Raw genomic sequence first — 19754 nt, 5'->3', positions numbered from 1 at the left:
ATAAGAAACACATCTCGGGTCAAATTTAAAGATTTAGTCCCTATATTTTCAAATCGGTAATAATTTAGTCTCTAAAAATTAGTAGGTAACAATTTTGTTTCTTGAAGTTTATAGTTTATAACAATTTTGTTCTTATTGTGAAACTTTTATTAAGTTTATTATATATGTAGACAATTTATTAAATTTTTTATATACGTAGATCGTCGAAGAATGATCAAATTCATTCATAAATTACAAAAATTATATTGTTTTAGGATAAAAATTAACATTTAATTTTGATGAGAGTTTTTCGTAGTAGGAATTGAATTATTACAAATTTTAAACTATCGAAACTCAATTGTTATATATTAAAATTCAAAGACAAAATTGTTACAATTAAAAATTTAGAGATTAAATCATTAACTGGAATGAAAGTTTAGAATCTAATAGTTTTTGATCGAAGATAAATATCTAAATCAGTTGAATAGACGTTATTGGAAAATAAATGGAAGTTATTGGAAAAGGGAAAAGGTTGAGTTTCTCAAAGTTTGGATGGATTGGGTGCAGTTTGCAGCAACATTGAAGCTCAGCCCCAAACGACAGAAACAACTTCACCGCTAGTATCAGATGCCTTCTTTACACCTCCACTTCCACTTCCAAACCATACAATTAACCAACTAATTAAAACTTCCATACATATTTTTAATTTTTTCTTTGACAAATTATAACCCATATTAGCAGAATTTATAACTTATTATTTTGTATTTTCGGATTAGTTAGAATCTCAGAGGGACAAACAACTTTTTTTTTAGTGACGTCTCCCCCAACCCACCACACCACAGATGCTTGGCCTCTCTTTTTCTTCTCTTCCGCCGATTCTGCAGAAAGAGGTAACTTAGAGAGTGTGATGCTTTGCTTTTGATCCATGGCGGCCATTGAAGAGACTGAGTTTTGAAAGCAACAAACAAGGTGTGATTCGATTCGATTCGATTGTCATCTACTGGTACTGGTAAGCCCATTTCATTTGGGTTTTCGTTTCAGATTTTAAGTTCTCGAGATTTCTATCCATGGAGGATTTTCTTAGCCTCCTGCTGCCCATTTTTCTGTCTGCAACTTAATCACCTCTACATTTCTAAGGAAGAAGAAGGTCCCGGTGTTGAGTGAAGAATCTGGAAGCATCCTTCAGTGATATTTGGTAAGTGAAAAAAACAAATTTCTTTTAATTTGTATTCCCAATAATACTACTGCTGCAGGGGAAGTAGAGAAAAGCTCTTCTTTCTTCTTTTTTTTTTTTTTGGAAAAAAACTTCTCTCTTGAATTCCTGTATGATCCGGTATCTTTTTTAATTTTACATAATTTATCCATTCGTCCATGTGCTGAACATAGAGGAATTTAGGAATAGCTTCAACTCACCTTCTTTGTTTTCAAGATTTTAAAAAATACATTTTGAATATTTAGCAAAATTATAAGTTTTTAAAATATTGGTTTTGTTTTTAATTTTTAAAACTAAAATATTAAAGTAAAGAAACACAGAAGTAAAAGTATATTATAAGTTTAATTTTCATTAACAAAACACTAATGGTTATGAAATAGCTCTGGGTCGTATAAAATATAAAATTTTCATCAAGTCACAAAGATCTAAATTTATGTTAGAGATACTTGAACAAGTAGTTAACAAGTTTATAAAAAGAAAGATTAAAAAATCAAAACGTGAGGTTCTATATCACGTGATCGTGAAGAAACGACCAACCAAAACATAACTCAATTGGTTAAATTACTTATTTCCGACTAAAAAATTGTGAATTTAAATCTCGTACTCTAACAAAAAAAAAATAGTGAACAAACACACACCTCAACTTTTCAACAAGTATGATATATTAAAGTATAATGGCAATTTCTATTAGTACAATGTGCAGTCTTCCACTACCATTTCGATTTAATAAAACTGCTTCATGACTGGGTATTAGAGTGACCAAAGATAAGCTACGAAATTTATAGCTTCATCAAATGTCGATATATACATAACGAAGGTATATAGAGACATTTCTGTAGTACAAAAAAAAAAAATCACCTTTTTACTTATCTTTATGAAGTTGTGCACTTTTTTTTTTCATTTATTCTGCCTCTTCCTTGCAGCTTACTGTCTATCTACTGAGATCTTCAGGCATCTACAAAACCGCTGCTGCTTGCAGCTGAGCAAGTTCTTCCTCCATTCTCCTTCTACATATATTTCATGACAACTCTAATGCAAGAACTGGCCATTCAAATCTTAATCTAGGCCTCTTCCGCCAATTTTGGGGAGCAGGACGCAACAGCCTCGGCAACCGTCAGAAAGATATGGTCCTCACCAATTACATTTGCAAGATCGGACATGAAGAGTTTGTCGATTACTACTGGCCCGGGATTTGCCAGAACAAGCTGTTCAACAACACCACGCCAAACTTCTGGTAAGGCAAGTTTTGAAAATTTTACAGCACATATGTACCCTTGCTGTGCATGACATTCTGAAGTAGATTACCTGAATATCTCTTTTCTGGAGACTCCTATGTAGCTCTTCCAAAGCATGAATGCCGCTAGTGTCAATGTCGGTAACGGCTAATACAACAAACAAAACACCGGAATCGTGAGGTCGGAACAAACAAGAGTGTGATGTGAATGTGATCGATAGGTTTGTCTACCACGCAGGAGGATTATTCCAAAATATTTGGAAAGGTTGAGAGTACTTACGAGACATCTCAACAATCAAAAACTGAGTTCTTGGTGAATAAGTCTTCTTTATTTGTTCTTCCTCATCAGACAACCATCTCAATATCCTGCAATAAAATTCCCATTGTATAATAAGGTTAAGAGTGACTGAGTTGGAAAAATGCAAGAGCTTCCCGTAACCACCAGAACCCACTTTTCCAGGCTCACACAACCCAAACACGTAGTAAATAATTGCTAAGTTAGTCTAGGAGATAACTATTTGACTATACAATATTTAGTTCGAAAAGAAAGAAAGCCCTTGTTGGAATTCCACCAAGTAGGTAGTCCCCAGGAGATAGAAAAAATTAGTTAAAACTTCAAATACAGCAGGGAAATATCTTTAACCGATTCTTCGATACCCAAATATATAGAATCCTGGAGGTCCTATTTACAACTAAATATGACAAAGTTTTAGAAATTGACACAAATTTCCTAGATATGAATGACAATAGAAGTAGATCATTCTTAAAGATAAAGATCATCATTACCTATCTTTGATATAATTGGAGTTAGAAAAGTAAATAGCCGAATCGACTCTGACAATTAGAATGCCAGGAACCCTTGTTGCTTCTGGATATTGTTGGGTGTTTCTGTACACTGTGGTCCTAGGGATCTTCCCTAGTACCGCAACCCGTGGCCTAGTTACTTGTAAGAGTATCTTAGCAAATGATATAGAGACCTGCCTCCACATCAAAGACAGATTTAGACATCTTTATGAGATCAAGCTAGTAATGAGAGAACTTAAGATAGCAGGCATAATTCTTACAGCAATTAGGAGGCCTATCTCAACATTTACAAAAATAACACCGAAGAAGGCTCCCAAACAAGCAACAAAATCAAATTTATCAATCTTCCAAAGCAAAATTGCTGCCTGAAAGTCGATCAAGTTGATCACAGCAGAGATAATGATGACAGAGAGAATAGCATTTGGAGTGTACTTGAAAAGGGGAGTGATGAACTCTAGAGTTAGAAACACAACACAGGACATAACAATGTTTGAGACTGCAGTTTGGCAGCCAGACATGTAATTCACAGCCGAGCGAGAGAACGAGCCTGAAAGTAGGAACAAACCTTATTAGTTAACATCTACCATTTTATTATGCTCCTAGTTTATACATTATTTAGATGAGCATCATGCAGAAATCACGCTATAACCTGCTTAGTTACCAGTTGGGACTATGCTAATTTTGTGAAGATTTATATAAATACTACTGGTTATTGGTAGCTGCAAGTATTAACAATCAAGCAAACTTGCCATCCAAATCTCTTATTTCTGAATGCTAGAGAAAAAGAATATTCCATTTGAGAATTTTTTAAAAATATCTTAACACGTCTGAAAATTTCATCTAAGGGCTTTTGAAGAAAACTAGATTGGAACTCTTTCATGCACGGTGCCATTATAATCAGTCAATAATTCCACTTTAATCAAAGTAGCTCTAGTATCTTCCTGATTTATGGTTGCTTCCCACCTGTTGCCACATAGCAGGAAGTCATTGAACCAATAACATTCATTGTTCCCAGTGCCACCATTTCTTTGTTACCATCAAGCTGGTAATCCTTCATGGAAGCAAATGTTCTTCCAATTGCTATGGCTTCCTAAAAAGAAAGTGGATTCTCGAATAATATCAAAAGATTCACTGGGTAGTTCAACAAATATTAAATTCAGTCAAATCTACTTCCAAGGATAATATAGTTCTACATTTTGCTTACTGTTAAGGCTATCATACCAGCCACAACGCCAATCCTGAATCCTTTAAGGAGGTTGTCACCAGTGAAGTATATTTGCTTCACTGATGAGGGATTGATACCTTTCTCTATGTGTTTCACCTTCAAAGTTCAGAAAAAAGAAAAAAAATGCATAATAGGAAAAGATAGGATAATCATATTTCAAATAGGAAAAAATAATAAAAAAGTATCCTTACAATTGCAACACCTTTCTTGTCTGCATGGGTAATGTAAACAAAAAAGGTGGACAGAATAACTGATATTAGTGGGGCAATTGCCGGCACCCAAAAGAGGCTTCTATTCTTCTTTCCCTGAAATTGCAAACATGTAAGTTCTTCTAAAGCCAAGAAAAGAAACGTGAAAAATGCTTATGAAAAAATTTCACCACGTAGCAATGGCAAGTAGGATTCTTACAATATACTTAGCTAATAGAAGAAAGCTTAGAAAAGATACTCCAATGACTATAGTCTGCCAGTTCCACTGCAAAGGGTGGTACAGAAGAGAGAAGTTACATGAGATTTAGTTTGTTATACATCAGTGACTCATTTATGTGCAAATAATCATGATAGACACGTGAGGTTTGAGGGTAAGGAGGCTTACTCCATGATGCGCTGCCTCAAATACTGAGCGCATTACAGAGATAATATCTGTTTTCTTCGTAAATTTTGCAATGCCAAGAAAACCTTTAAGCTGTTGAAGGGCAATAGTGATGGCAGCTCCACCCATAAAACCAACAATGGCAGCGTGAGATAGAAAGTCAATCAGAAAACCCAACCTGTTAACGGAAGTCAAGGATACATACACTTATCAACGGTTAGGAGTCTAAAACTAAACATACAGATGATACCAAAACAAGAAGGAAAAAAGACCATTAAAAAAAATCAGATTCTGTTGGGAAAAAAAAAATGACACTCAATTACCTTAGAATCCCTAGCGTGGCTTGGGTGATCCCAGCAAAAAAGGTAGCTGTAAATGCAAGCCGCACATACTCTTCTGGATGTGTATGTTGATCAATCTCCCTTTGAAGCAGTGTTCCCAGCAAGAGAGAAACAACAGCCACTGGTCCAATCGCTATGTCTCTTGAGCTACCCATCACAGCATAAACCAGTGGAGGAACAAAACTGGAGTCTGCAACAATTTGAAAAGTTGGACGAGGCTGGGAAAATCGAAGAGAGCACTTAAACGCAGGAAAACTAGGTGCAAGAGCCATAATAAGTGCTTACATAATCCATACTGGGGAGCCAAATTAGCAAGCTTTGCATACCCTATATCCTGTAATATTAGAACTGACACAATTAGACACAGTTGGTTTCTTACAGTCTCTTTATCTGGCAGCATTTTGTTATCCTCTCTTTTCTTACATCTTTATGCGTACTAAGGCAGCTAGTTTACCTGTGGAATACACAGACTTGCAATAGTGAGCCCAGCGAGCAGATCACCTCTAAATTTTGTCAGATTGTAATTCCTCCCCCATTCAAATATTGGGAAAATAGCCTGAATTCCCAGGATAAACTTTCGGGACTTGGATTGATCCTTGAACGTTCGCAGAGGATCATCAGCAAAGAAAGTCTCTTTCACCCTGGCTTTAAATTCTTTGAAGAAATTTTGCTTCGGTGGAACCCCCACCTTGTGAATGTATTGAGTATTGTTGCGTGAGGATGAAAGACTTCTAATGTCCATCTCTTTTGTTTCAAGTTCTCCCCCATTGGAATGATGCCTAGAATCCATTAGTAACTTGTTCACCTATTATGAGGAAAATAACAAGGAAAACAACGGAAAAGGTTCAGTTTTCATTAGTAAATAGAGGAAGCCGAAGACCAAATGTAGTATGCAGTCGACTTCAATGTTCTAAGCTGGAAAAAATTAAGTCTATGGGCCCCAGATGTTGAAAGGAAAACACAAAAAAATAAATAATAAATCGGTTTTAAAAAGTAGTATACTTCAGTCGCAAAACCCAGAACTAGTACTTAGAGAACAGAACTCAATGACATATCTCACAACCTAAGAAAGTTGAACCCAACCTTATAGAAGATTTGGACAACAAATGGTACAAGCAACGGTGGAAACTCTTCAACTGAGTTTTATAGGCCAACTTCTCTATTATATAAAATATCGGGAGGTTCCAAGTCAAACTTTTCAAGCTGAAATAGCAGAATTATCAAAAGAAAATTTAGCTATATGTCTGGTTCATTTAAACATCAAGACATATGTCAAAATATTGCAGTTAAACCAGCAAAAAAATATTGACAAACTCATTTAGTGGTGTGGACTGGTGTTATCCTCTACCATAGCTATTGGCATTTGAGAAGGCATTGACTTGGATATACAAATAACAGCAGCAGCTTACATACAACGACTAATACTTCCTTATTCATTTGCCTGGGACTGGCCATGTGACAGTTCTGTTTTGAGATTTCAAGTCAATAAAGTAATGTTGAAATTTCACCTCGTGGGCCATCCACAATCAAGACTAGACCTTATTGAAAGAGATCCAAAACTCCTCAGTACATCAGTTAGGCCCAGCTCCCAAGCTGACTTTTCTTCCCCAGCTGGCTAAGTTTGCATTTGTCTCGCAATTTTTTTGAGGGGTTTTATGTAGAATAGATCAAGCAAAGAAAAGTCTAAGAATGCAATCAAATGTTTCAATTCAACACAAGGGTCGAAATTAAGACCATCGAAGAGGACAAATGACTAAAATACAAGTTGTGGGAAATAAAGTAGCTATTATGAAATCTGACAAGTCAATACACAAGAACCAACCAAATAGATCCGCATTACATCAGCTGACATCATAATAACAAGTTAAAAAAAATTCCAGGTCCTCATAAGGAGATTTCACCCAACATAAAGAAACTGAGACCAAGAAATGCATCAGCCATAGCACAGAGAATGAGAAGCAACAGTAGCCATGCATGTAAGTCAAAACCTAAAAACATGGTCTCTATTGCTCAACCTTTAATTTTAAGTTTGGTGGGTCTGTAGCTGAACAATGAAGGGTAAAAAGAGACTATATGTCTTATTTCCCTGCTTCTCGTGCAAACCATCCATAGTGGAGTTTATCAGTATTCAGTATTGAAAATTTGTTTTCTACAAATTCAGCTTCTTCCCTTCAAATCGCACTTTAGCTCTGTTTTCTCTGTTACGAAAACTATAAAGAAAAAGTATATGAAATTGGAAAGGTACAGACGTTCACTATTATTTTATTGAAAAGAAATGTAAAAAAAGAAGAGAACTAAAGATAATCCTCCTTTCCCCACCTTTTTCCACCCCTTTTTGTTCCCCACACTTGATGGCTTCTAGGGTTTCTTTTCGAAAGATCCTCATTTTCTTAATGTAACTTATAAGCAGTAGCAAATACACCCAGAAAGGTAAGATTCGAGAAGATGGATGAAATTCCGTCCAGGTTCAGTGAAACTACAAATCCTACTTTTCCCACCTAACAGAGAAAAAAAATGGTTATCTTACGCGTTGATTCTCATTCAAACTAAATCTTACCGCCCTGTTTGGCTGCCACGACATCGTGATTCCATTTCTCTGTAACTGAAGAGGAACATTTCCGATTCGTCGCTCCCCTTTTCTCTGCTTGTGTGGCGAGAAGAGAACAGCAACCGAACAAAGTAAGTCAAATCGAAGTTCATCTTTTCCAAGAGTCAAACCTAGCTGCCGAGTGCGTTATCTCCGGCCCGACGGTTGAAACTGAAAAAAGTAGTGTGACCGCCGACGCTCCGACGTGGAACTTGGACGTTTACGCGGTCGGATTCCGATTGAGTGGCTCGCTCCCAATTCCGTACTCTGAATACAAATTGGACTCGTCCTGCTATATTTAGAAGTTATGAATTTGAACCGTTGGATGGTTGTATTGTAGATCACAAGTGGTAGATCCAATACATAGGTAATGGCAAAATTCATGGAACTCCCTTTTTTTTTGGGTATTATTGGCCTCCTTTCATTCACTACTTGTTAAATTAGAGTTGTATTAAAAATGAGGTGAGAATCACCCCTATTAAAAAGTTGTTTATAGAGATAAAATTATAGTCTGACCAAAAGAAATATAATATTTTGATAGGTCAGAATTTTATTTCTTTGCCTTGCAATTTACTTTTTATGTAATTTTATAAAATAAAAATGAAAATAGGTTATATATATATATATATATTTCACCCCTTGAAATAGTGGCAGATCGAATTATGAATTTTGAAATAGTAATAGGTGTGAATTATGTTCATACCATAAAATAGAATTCTCAAATGGAATAAATTAATATTATCAATTCTTTTTTTATTTTTTTGATAAAAATTGTAGCTATATAAGCAACTACATGCATTAATTCTCCTGATTTTGATAGAATGTTTTTTCATTAATTTTAGCCTTAAAATTTTCGAAGTTTGTATAAGAGGTGCAATTAATACTCTCACCTGTTAAGTATTTATTTTTTGTATTAGGATTTGTGTGTAGGTGTGAATATTATTATGGTTGAAAGGTTAGTTTTTTTTTTCTTACAAACATATCCTCTAACACAAACCATTGCATTGAAGGTATATATGTGGATATAGAGAGGATCTAATGTATCGAGGAATTGAGACTTTCTGATTTAATAAGCGAAATTGAGATTGAACTAACAAGGACCATAAAATGTTCTTTCATAGGTTGGAAATTTAGACAAACAAAAGAAATTAAAAAGTCCCTTCCCTTTTCTTGGTCTTTCATAGATTGGTTTGTTGTGAGATTTACTACAATTTGACATGTTTTGTCCTCTTTTTATTGTCTGGATCTTGATGGCGATTTATTCCTTTAAATTATAAGTTTGGTATTTTTTAACTTTTAAAAATTATTTTTAGTAAGTCCCTAAACTTTAAAAATATAATAAAATACATCCTTAATAACTTTTAATAGGTCTCTAAACTTTAAAAATAATAAAATAGATCCTTAACTTTTAATGTTGTAATTATACTTTTTAACTATTAAACGCAATCACACAACATTCAAAATTAGATAAATACTAAACATATAATTTAACTATATTTTTTCCTTGTTTTTAGTATTTCTTTAGTACAACAGGTGGAGGGAAATACGAACTTATGACCTCTTGGCCAGAGAGGAGATGTGTCAATTACCACTAAGCTGGGAATGACACTTTTATATTACTGTTAGGCATTTTTTTTTTCCTTTTTTGAAGAATATTACTATTAGAATTTTTAACAAAGAGAATTACATTTGTTATATACCATAAGTTTCATAACTATTATACTTGATTCTTTGTTAATCCATAAGCAAATTGATTTTTGGCATTATTAATTGAACCTCTAAAGTCAAATACAGTGCTCTTTTTTTTTTTTTAATTATTGAGTTGAGGAAAAACTTTGAGCATTGAACATCCCAATATGCAATAGATTTGCTAGGGCAAAACCCTAAAGAAAACAAATGTCTGTACTATTGTGCTTTTTTCAAATTGGGGGCCGAAAAACTGGACCAAATTATGTGATTGCAAACTTAGGATTTTTTTGGAAAATTGTTTTCACATTTGCTTGTGATATAATTTGGATTGAATAAATTATATTAAATTAAGACATTTAGATCTAAAATTTTGTTTTGATTTATCAACTTTTGCACCTTTCTTGTTTTTGTCTTTATATTGGTAAAGATTTTGTTTTAGCCTCTCAATTTTTAATTTTTTGGTTTAAAATTTTAAATTATATTTGATATATTTAAATATTGTTCATGGGTGAATTAGGTTTTCAAAAAGAAACTATTTCTTGCCGGTAACATCCCTCTGGCATTTTCATATGTCCAAATATATTTTTTTAAAATAATAATAATTTAGTGATACTTGATAACAAATATTTAACAATTTTTTCTCTTGAAATGACCTAATTGAGACTAAGAATTACCCAAAAAAAAAAAATTAAGGATCATGAGATATATTTAACCTATTAATTATTGTTATTACTTTTTAGTTTTTTGTCAATTATTTAAAAATTATTTACTTTTTTTTTTTTGTTTTGTTTTGGAACCCTAACCTTATCATCTACTATGTGTGGTCTTAAATACTTTTTTGTTGTTGGAGGCATCTAGTTATCACGTAAATTCGAATTAGATAAAATAATAATAATAATAATAATAATAAGTAAATTTTATTTTTTATGCAAAAATTTCAAAACCTAAAATGTTTGAAAGGCTCCAAATAAGATAGTTACGAAAGTTTTTAGAGATCAAAATAAAATATATATCTAAGTTATTATCTAATTTTTCTATGATTTTGAGAGTAGTAATAATTGTCAAAGCTAACATAGCTCAGCGGTAATCGACATATATCTTAAAAATAAAAGTTGTGAATTCGATCCCCATCTCACATATTATTGATTAATTAATTTTTTTTCCCTAAAAAATAGGTTACCTAATGGGAAAGAATCTTTTAAAAGTACAAACACGAAATTTTTATTTTGAAAAATACAAAACCATTTCAGAACTTTTTTGACTTCCCTGCGGCTGCCAATTCACTTTTTTTTTCCAAGACATGGGAATGGGAGATAGAGAATCTAGAGATGAACAATAATTTACACTTCAATTTCATCGATCAATTTTATATAAAATGCATAGAATTTTACAAGTTTACAATTTATAAACTTTCAATGAGATTTTAAATTAAAATAGAAGCACATTTTTCTCCAAAATATTGTATGTAAAGATACTTTATTTTATCGCACCTTCTTATATATGTGTATATATGTATAAACATATTAGCTTTTAAAAAGTTTACCATTTTTCTAAGATAAAAAATTTACCTTTTTATGTGAAATATATAACATTTTACAGATATACGTTCTTATACTTGATATATTTACATTACAAGTAGATTGCATGTGTATAAATAGAAAATACAAATATCTTGACTTCTTAAGTCAATCTTTTGAATTCAAAGTTAGAAAATTAACAATAATGTAATCATTTGTTGATAAGTTTATATTATATTAATTTTTAACATATCATTTGACAGATGAAGATCTTCTTCATTTTTAAACTTGAAAATAAATCAAAATTTGTTGATTATTTGTCAATAATAATAATATATTAAAATGGGTTTAATTTGATTTTTCTTTGTTAAAATAATAAAAAAAGGGTTTGTTCAATTTATTCAACTTTGACCATTCCCCATTTTTGTTTGGCTTAAGAGAAATGACGTGGACTCGTAGCCAATGAGTTTTTCCCATAGAAACTCTTTAGAAATTATTAGAAATCATCTTTATTTGAAAGAATGATTTTTTTTTCTTTCGTTCACATTGTAACTATTATTAATTTTACTAAAAAAATGAAAATAATTCTTTCTAATTCACATAAAAAAATTAATTATCCTTCTGGTTGTTTGATGTTTTTAGAGAGGGTGAGGAATATTAATTCTCATTGTCCCATCTTGGGGAGATCTACTGGTATTTAATAATATTATTTCGCTTTTAATTTTCTTTTTCTTTTTTAAAATTAAGTCCAAGAACACTACGATCAACTTGTATATTTTTTATTATGTCATCGCTGGGAAAACTAAAAAACTAAAAAACATAAATTTTGAAATTTGGCCAAGAAGTCAAATGTAAAGGTGAAACCTAACAAAGAGATGGTGAGAAACCAAGTATATAGTTTGTAAAACTATAAAAAAAACGAAATAATTATCAAATGTATCTTAATTACTTATCCAAATCTCCCGGGAGTAACTAGTAAGTTAGTATATATCTTGATAGTTAAACCAAATTAAAAAATATATATATATATATATATATATTTCCACTGTACAGTCTTTTTTTTTAAAGTTATTTTCTAGAAAAATATGTTACGTTCGAAGAATTTCTCCCTTTTTTTCCTATTCTTTTTGAGAAACATCTGAAGAATTTCTAGACATCAATGTAGGTTTTATTCCAATTATTTGTAATTTCTTTCCTATCATTCTCATAAAGTAAACGAACCAAATGGAAAGAAAATGTTCTCCGATCTAATGTGGAAAGGGGCCAACCAGTTGAAATGCCGTTCACGTACAGTAGCTTTCACTAAAGAAAAAATATATATATATTGTTATTATTGTAAATTTTAATTGGTTTGATTTAGTTTAATATTCTCTCCGTGTTAAACTTTCTATCTGTATTTTGACAAAAAAAAAAAATAATAGACTTTTAGTGTCAAGAATACATATGTCTTAATTAGTTGCTATTTGATTCAAATTTAATAAAATTAATTAAAAATATTTAAGTTTCTATTTCATTTTAATTTTTTTTTGAAGTTATTAAAATGACTCATCGGCAATATAAACCTAACTTAGTAGTTAAACACCATACTTCTTTCTTTATATTAAAGTTTCAAATTGCTACCATATATTTGTTTTCTTTAATAGTAGAAAATGTTTAATATGAGCAATAAATAAATTAGATAAGTTTTAGTTAATTGGTATTGCATGAGATATATAGGTTAATGATGTTAATGACAAAGACCAAATAAAAGAATAAACCACAATACATAGACAAATTTTAATTCTTTTTCTTAAGTTTAAGAATTAAATAGATATAATCTAATTTCAACCTTCTTCGACAGGAAAAAAAAAATCTAATTCGAGTCTAGATCAATAAACAAGATACTCATTATCATCCTAAAGATTGACTGTTCGATTCTTCGCTCCATAATTATTTTGTATTTTTTTCCACGATCCTTGAACTAAAAAAATACATCATATTATGCATGAAATTTAAGGGACTTAATTTATAAAATTTAATCTATACCAAAGTACATTTTTTTTAAGGATTAATAAGGGTGAAACTAATGAAATATACGTAAATAATTGAATGAAAGGATATGTTGGGAGTTTTATGATTGGAGAGTGGGCAAAGGGTAAAAAATGACTCCCTTCCATATCCTTTAATACGTTAACCATATTTATACTTTTAACTTACCTTTTGACCATTTATATTCATAATTTACCTAAAGAAAATATTGAATATTTTCAAACTTAAAAATAATATAATCCATTAAAAGAACTTTATTTTTGCCTACGCTTCTTTATAGTGAAAACAATTACTATAAATTATAGTTTCATTGACCCAAAATAATTTAGACATTGTTATAAAGGGGTAACCAATATATTATTAATCAGCATCAACCATTTATTTACTTATTTATATTTTATTTTATTTTATATTTTTCATTACTCTTTTAATATAGTATTTTATCAAAATTATGATTTTTTAGTATAACATGTGAGGATAAAGATTCGAACTCACGATCTTTTAGTCGAAAATAGGTGTCAGTTAAGTTATAATTGGTTTGTTGCAAAATCTGTAACCATCCATGATTTATACTAAAAATATTCACTTTTTTTTTTCCTTTACCACTTCTTTTATCTTTTATCATTTATTTTTTTGCAAGGTAGATTCACTTTTTCTTCTTTTGGTTAATGGGCCAAGGGAGAAGGGAATAGTTAATGGATCTTTTGAGAAAGCACATTAGGAAGCTTAATTGGTGTTGAATCATATTAGATGAGGAAAAAATGGAGAATTTATAACAGGTGTCCATATTTATCAGCTAGTTTTGAAAAATGACTGAAATAGGTTTTTGTTATTAAAAATGTCTATTTGTATTTTTTCGACTATTTTACAGATTTAATTTTAACCATTTTATCCTTAATATTTCGTTATTATATTTAAAATAAAATATTACTCTTTCTCCTAAATTCAAAGTTTTTTTTGTTTTTTTTTTGCTACATTCTCTCTCATAATTTGTTGCTACAATTTCTCTCCTAAATTCTAATAACCATCCCATTTTTAAATATATTTGGAAATATATGTACACATATAAACAGAATTCACAGACAAGAGAAATACGATCAAAGTTGATGGAGATGCCATGAAGGAACTGTTGACGGGCGACAAGTGAAATTGGCGAAGGGATATTGGCATTCTGAAGACAAATGTAGGAGGAGATAGATATCGACATTCTGAAAGACAAATGTAGGACGAGACAAAGACATAGGAGGAGGGAGAGTGATGCAAGTAAAAATGGTTCAATTTGCCTACTTTCTTTTAATATATTATTAATCTGGTTCAATTTGCCTACTTTCTTTGGATGTATTTTTCCTCTCAAAACAGATTTGTTTTCTATTTTTAAATTTCAAACACAAATTCAGAGAATAATGCCAGAGAAATTTTTGTTATATGCTTTGAATTTCTTCAATTGATAATTTAGAAGGTACATGCAAAACACATTGTATTTGTTTATTTGGTATCAACACAAAAATACATCGTATTTGTTCATCTGTTCATCGAATTTGTTCATCGTATTTGATTATTAGTATTTCTATTTATAATTATATTTTGTATTACCTATTCTTTCAAAATTTTGCTAGATTTTAATAGGTATTTTATTGGTTAAATTTTATTTTAGATTTTAAATTAGGGAGAAATATATAATTGAGATTCTCCTATAGAAAAGGAAATGAAGAATACGTGATTAGGAAGGGGTAATTTAGTACTTAAAAAAGTAAGAAGTCATCTTCCTATTTTTAGTTGGCAATTCTTCAAAACTCAAATTTGTTTCGGTCATTTTTTGAAATTGCTTTTTGAAATAGTCATATGTGTGTTATCCAAGAAAAACTTAGACATGTTATCTTTAGTCTTGTATTTTGGATATTGTTAACGATGGGATGGAGGATTAAAATTTTGACTTAGTGGAGGTAATTACATATATTTTAGTTTTGGTAAGGTGACGATTATGATAATTTAATCTATTTATTTTTGTAAATACAACAATTATATTCTAAATGCAAAAAATACAGATTAATTTATTCTTAATTTTTTAAAGGTCGTATTTTATAATTATTTTATTTTCTATTGTTTATTTTTTAAAAACAGACTTATTTAGTAATCAATTCAATTTTAATTATATCTAAACTTTTTATAGAAATAGATTTATGTTTTTCGATTTCAATTCTTTTTCTAATGCTCATACCTTCGTTTTGACATATTTTTCTTTAACAAAAATCTTTCTCATTCTAAAAATATCTAAATTTTTATCTTTAAAAATTTATTTTTCTCTCTCTAAAATATTTATCTCTCAAATATTTACTATTATTTCTCTCTCAACAAAATTGTCATCTCTATATATTTTTATTTATTTCTTTTTATTTTTACATATTACTTTAATTTTTCTATATTGTCCAAAACTTTTTTCTCTCTCTCAAATTTTTTACTTTTATAACTTTTCTTCTCTTTCCAATATATTTTTTCTCTAGTAAATATATTCTTAAGCTTTTCTCTATCAAAATTTTTTCTATTTAAAAAATTTTCACTATAACTTTTATTATTTTCTTTTATTTTTTCTAACAAATATATCTCAAAAAATTTCTAGCTAAAACTCCTTCAATCATTTTTCTTTCTTTTTCTAACCTGTCTTTTTCCTTGAACTTTATTAAATTCTCTAAAATTTCTCCTTTTATCTTTAACTTTTCTTTCACTCTTTTCTTTTCTAACTTTTGTTTTTCTCTCTAATTTTTATTTATTTATTTCTCTAAATTTACTCTCGAAAAATTCTCTTTAAAAGTACCTTTTTTTAATCTTTTTAAACTTTTATTTTCCTGTCTCTGCAATAAGGATGACAAAAATTCCCGTAGAACCGAGTGCATACTCCAAAAACAGGTAATGCATTTTCCACCATGTCTCAACAACCTCGTCTCTAATTCAAAATTTTTAATAACAAATACATAGTTTATTAACTATTTTACTAAATTAATGAATAAAATATTAAATACTTTTTAAAATTAATTTTTTATACGAGTAAATAATAATATAATTTATATATATTTACTACTCTTTTTTTATTTTTAAATTCTAAAAATAATTATAATTAATAGCTCAACCAAGAATTTTTCTCGCAAATATTCTATACCCAAACTATCAGATAATGGGAGGGAGACTAGAAATTGCCACTAGGAAGTAGGAAGATCATACGGAGGCCAACACTCTCGACTCCTACCACATTCCATTGTCATCTCTATTTTATATTGATTTTTTCTCCCTTTAACGTATCTTTTCAACTCTCTAACTTTTTAAAATTAGAAAACAAGAAAATGATTATGAAATATGTTTGGTTTTTTATTTTCTAAAAGCAAAAAACAAAAATAGTTACCAAACATATATGATTTTTCGTTTTTTAAAAACTAAAATCTAAAAATAAAATTCAAAAACAGAAATCTCAATGGTTTGAGGGAATACATTCAATTAACTTTTGAATAAAATATATGTATTTATTTTATTATACTACACACTAGAAGCATTCATTCGAGGTACAAATCATCACGTCACCTTACACACTCAAACTTAATCAATACAATTCTTGAAGTATGAGAACAAAGGAAAAATGTATAAAAGAATTATGAGAATAAAAGTATGAAAGAATGAGAAAAATACTCCTCACTTTGTCCTAACCACCATTAAAGAAAAAACAGCTCATTATTAACAAAAATAAAAATCTATACTCCTTTGCAGGTTGAATTGTTGACAATTTTTAGCAGTGTTTGCTTCACAAAAAGCATCACTCACCTTCGAGTTGAATCTAATTCCTTAACTGCAATTTAGTATCTCACCGGGATACAAACAATAATCGAGGATGATCGGTTTGAGTGAAATTTGTTTTTTCAGTTAGCTCACTCTTTCCATTCCAATACCTTTTATGCGTATATGTAGAAGTAAAAAAAAAAAAGTGACATATGATCTTTTGGGCTAAACTTTATAACTGCATTTTTGTTTTCTTAGATGATTCTACTCGTTGGTTGCAAACCATTGTAGAGAATGACAGGCTAAGTGGTAATTTCAATTCATGGATATTTACCTCTCTTTCACCTCAAATACAAAACAAAACAAACTATTGTTTTTGCTTTTTGATTTTTGCTACTTTTATTGAAAAAGTACTTAAAAAATAAATATTCCAATAGATCAGCCTTAATATTATTATTTTAATTTGCAGAGATAACCCTTTTGCACATAAGATTTCAAATTGGAAATGATTGGTGCATTGATATATTGACAAGATATATATAGTGGGGAGAGCATGATGATGGATTGATTTTAACAGGAGAGATTCAAAGTTTGAAGGCTTGGAAAAAGATTGCACAAAAAAAGCAAAGCAGCAAGTTCTTTCCATAGGTTATGGTAATTTCTCATTTGTGTAAAATTTTAAATCAGTTAGCTCAAGGAAAAAAATGAAGAAGAAGAAGAATATTGGAGGTGATCAGGGGCACTTTTGTCCTTGTTGGTTTCTTTATGTTCTTTGAGCATTGTTAACAAAGTCATGATATTCCAAATTTGACTTCCATAAAGCATTAGGGTTTGGCAGATTTTCATTACCAAAAAAGACAGAAGGAATCTTTAGGAAAATTTGTTCACCTCTCCCTCCCTATAAACTTAGCATGGATTGAATTTTGCGTGAATAATATGCGTTGCGGTTTGAATTCTATCTTGGTCTGTTACTTTTTATGTTGGGTCTACTTTTAGATGGTCATTAATTTTTGTATAAAAATTATCGATATTGTTTTACTTGTTTAGTTCCAACGCCAATTACGCCTTTTTTTTTTGTCATGAGCACTAAAATGGTGACAACATGCTTTTGAACAACAAGCTATATATCCTCATTTAGGATAAGCAAGAAGTGTGTGAGACAAAATAAAGTGGCACGATCTATGAAAAAAATTGATACATTGCTTTAAAAAGAGAGTATTTTGGTAAGGAATTAAGTAAAATATGATTATTTGACAAAATAGCTAGGGTTGTCCATTTCTTTCTATCCGTTGTCTATCATATTGGCAAAATTAGTCAATAATATTATTATTTTAATAGACACAATATACCACGTCATCATTTGTAAATAGGGTTAACAATAGAGATTATAAACAAAGGGCATAACGAATATTTGAATAAAAACGAGCGAATTTGGAAGATATTTAATGCAAATTTGTTAATATATATATATTTTTAAGAATAATAGCACTATAAATGTAAAGGTGAGGAGGACTTTGAAACTTTCAACCCATTGGTTACTAATACCTTAACATGAAATTATGTTCAGGTTGACGAGATATTCAATATAATTTGATAATGTTTACCTAGGATAGATTTAGTTCATACTATCTATATCAAAATTAAACTTGATGATTTATCCACAAGATGATGACTTGATTTTTCCAAATTAATTCCTATAGAAAGATTGATCTACTTCACTTTTGCACGAGTCAAAATGAAAAATAAATGCCATCAATTTGGGAGGAGGGATGTGCGTGTTTGAGATAAGTTCTATATTACAGGTGACAGTAATAGATTTGTTAGGAATCTTTTGACTTACTTTATATGGTTGAGTAGAGACATGATTAAACTATATATATTGATGCTGGAAATGATGATAATTGTGCCACGTTAGGGAGTGAATCGGTGCCTGCAACTCTATTGCGCCTCTGCTTAATAGCAAGAGGGACGAGTGCAAGTGCACACTGTCACAAGTAATAATCTGAAAATATTCCAAGTTCGTCTCCACAAGGACTAGTTTTCTTTTAAAATTGATTTTGCAAATTGTTGGAATGAGCAATCGAGTTTGTGATAAAAATTGGTGAGATTGGTTGAACACGAAAAACACACGAAAATAATAGAATTTTGAAACCAACCCTCATACTACTGACTAGTTCGAAGAGAATTAAATTACACCTATCAGAATCTCACACTAAATTTACTCTCTAATTGCAAACTAGTTCAACTCCTATTCCATACCGCTTTTGGTTTGTTTAGAAGATTAAGCCAGTATTTAAAACATGTCTGTAAAATACTAGAAGAATCCTAAGTAATTAAAACTCTAACTTACGTTTAATGGGTAAGAGAGCCTATGTCTAGGATCTTGTTTAAGTTCTTATGTCTAAGTAACTTCCCATTTTATCTTGATGAACTCCGTTGACTCTAACCTTTTCAGAATTAAATTCAACTGTTGTAATTTAAACAAGTGGTCAGCAAGTAAAATCAACTAGATTAATTAACTCAATCAAGATAAGCAATTTGAGCGTAAACGCCATGCTATCTGATAGATGTAATTAAAATGATGGGAACTAAGTCATTCGTAAGAGGGTTGGAAAAACAAATTAGCTACTCATAAAAACATGAAAAATAGAAATAATAAGAAGTGGATTGAAATAAAATATCATATTGAATTTAAGAAGTAATTACCATAGCTAAATTAAAATCGAGAACCAAAATCTAAAGAAAATGATAACAACAAAAGGAATTGCAATAAAAATAATTCAA

At 30.4% G+C, this 19754-nt stretch overlaps 1 protein-coding gene and 1 long non-coding RNA gene across 5 annotated transcripts; one reads left to right on the top strand and one right to left on the bottom strand.

The window, feature by feature from the left end:
- The first annotated feature begins 566 nt into the window (after positions 1-566).
- Positions 567-7616, top strand: LOC111011865 (uncharacterized). 4 transcript variants are annotated; one of them, XR_015790249.1, is made up of 4 exons: positions 567-988; positions 1117-1174; positions 2116-2426; positions 7268-7616. It is a non-coding gene; the product is annotated as an uncharacterized LOC111011865 (long non-coding RNA). The 4 variants fall into 4 exon arrangements; XR_015790248.1 differs by lacking the exon at positions 7268-7616 and adding an exon at positions 5480-6105 and having other exon boundaries at positions 2116-2431; XR_015790247.1 differs by lacking the exon at positions 7268-7616 and adding an exon at positions 5480-6105 and having other exon boundaries at positions 569-988.
- On the bottom strand, positions 1837-8487 carry SULTR1;3 (sulfate transporter 1;3). The gene is given in 15 exon segments (XM_088122658.1): positions 1837-2397; positions 2498-2574; positions 2707-2792; positions 3213-3403; positions 3491-3777; positions 4194-4320; positions 4435-4551; positions 4647-4760; positions 4864-4959; positions 4961-5037; positions 5040-5224; positions 5370-5577; positions 5673-5721; positions 5842-6192; positions 7945-8487. Coding segments are annotated over 15 exon segments (2133 nt in total). The 5' UTR covers positions 7969-8487; the 3' UTR covers positions 1837-2253.
- Positions 8488-19754: the final 11267 nt, after the last annotated feature.

Source organism: Momordica charantia (genome assembly GCF_013281855.1).
Source record: "Momordica charantia cultivar OHB3-1 chromosome 4 unlocalized genomic scaffold, Mcharantia_2.0 BLBB01000004.1, whole genome shotgun sequence".
Lineage (NCBI taxonomy): Eukaryota > Viridiplantae > Streptophyta > Magnoliopsida > Cucurbitales > Cucurbitaceae > Momordica > Momordica charantia.
This window is presented reverse-complemented; position numbering and strand designations above follow the sequence as displayed.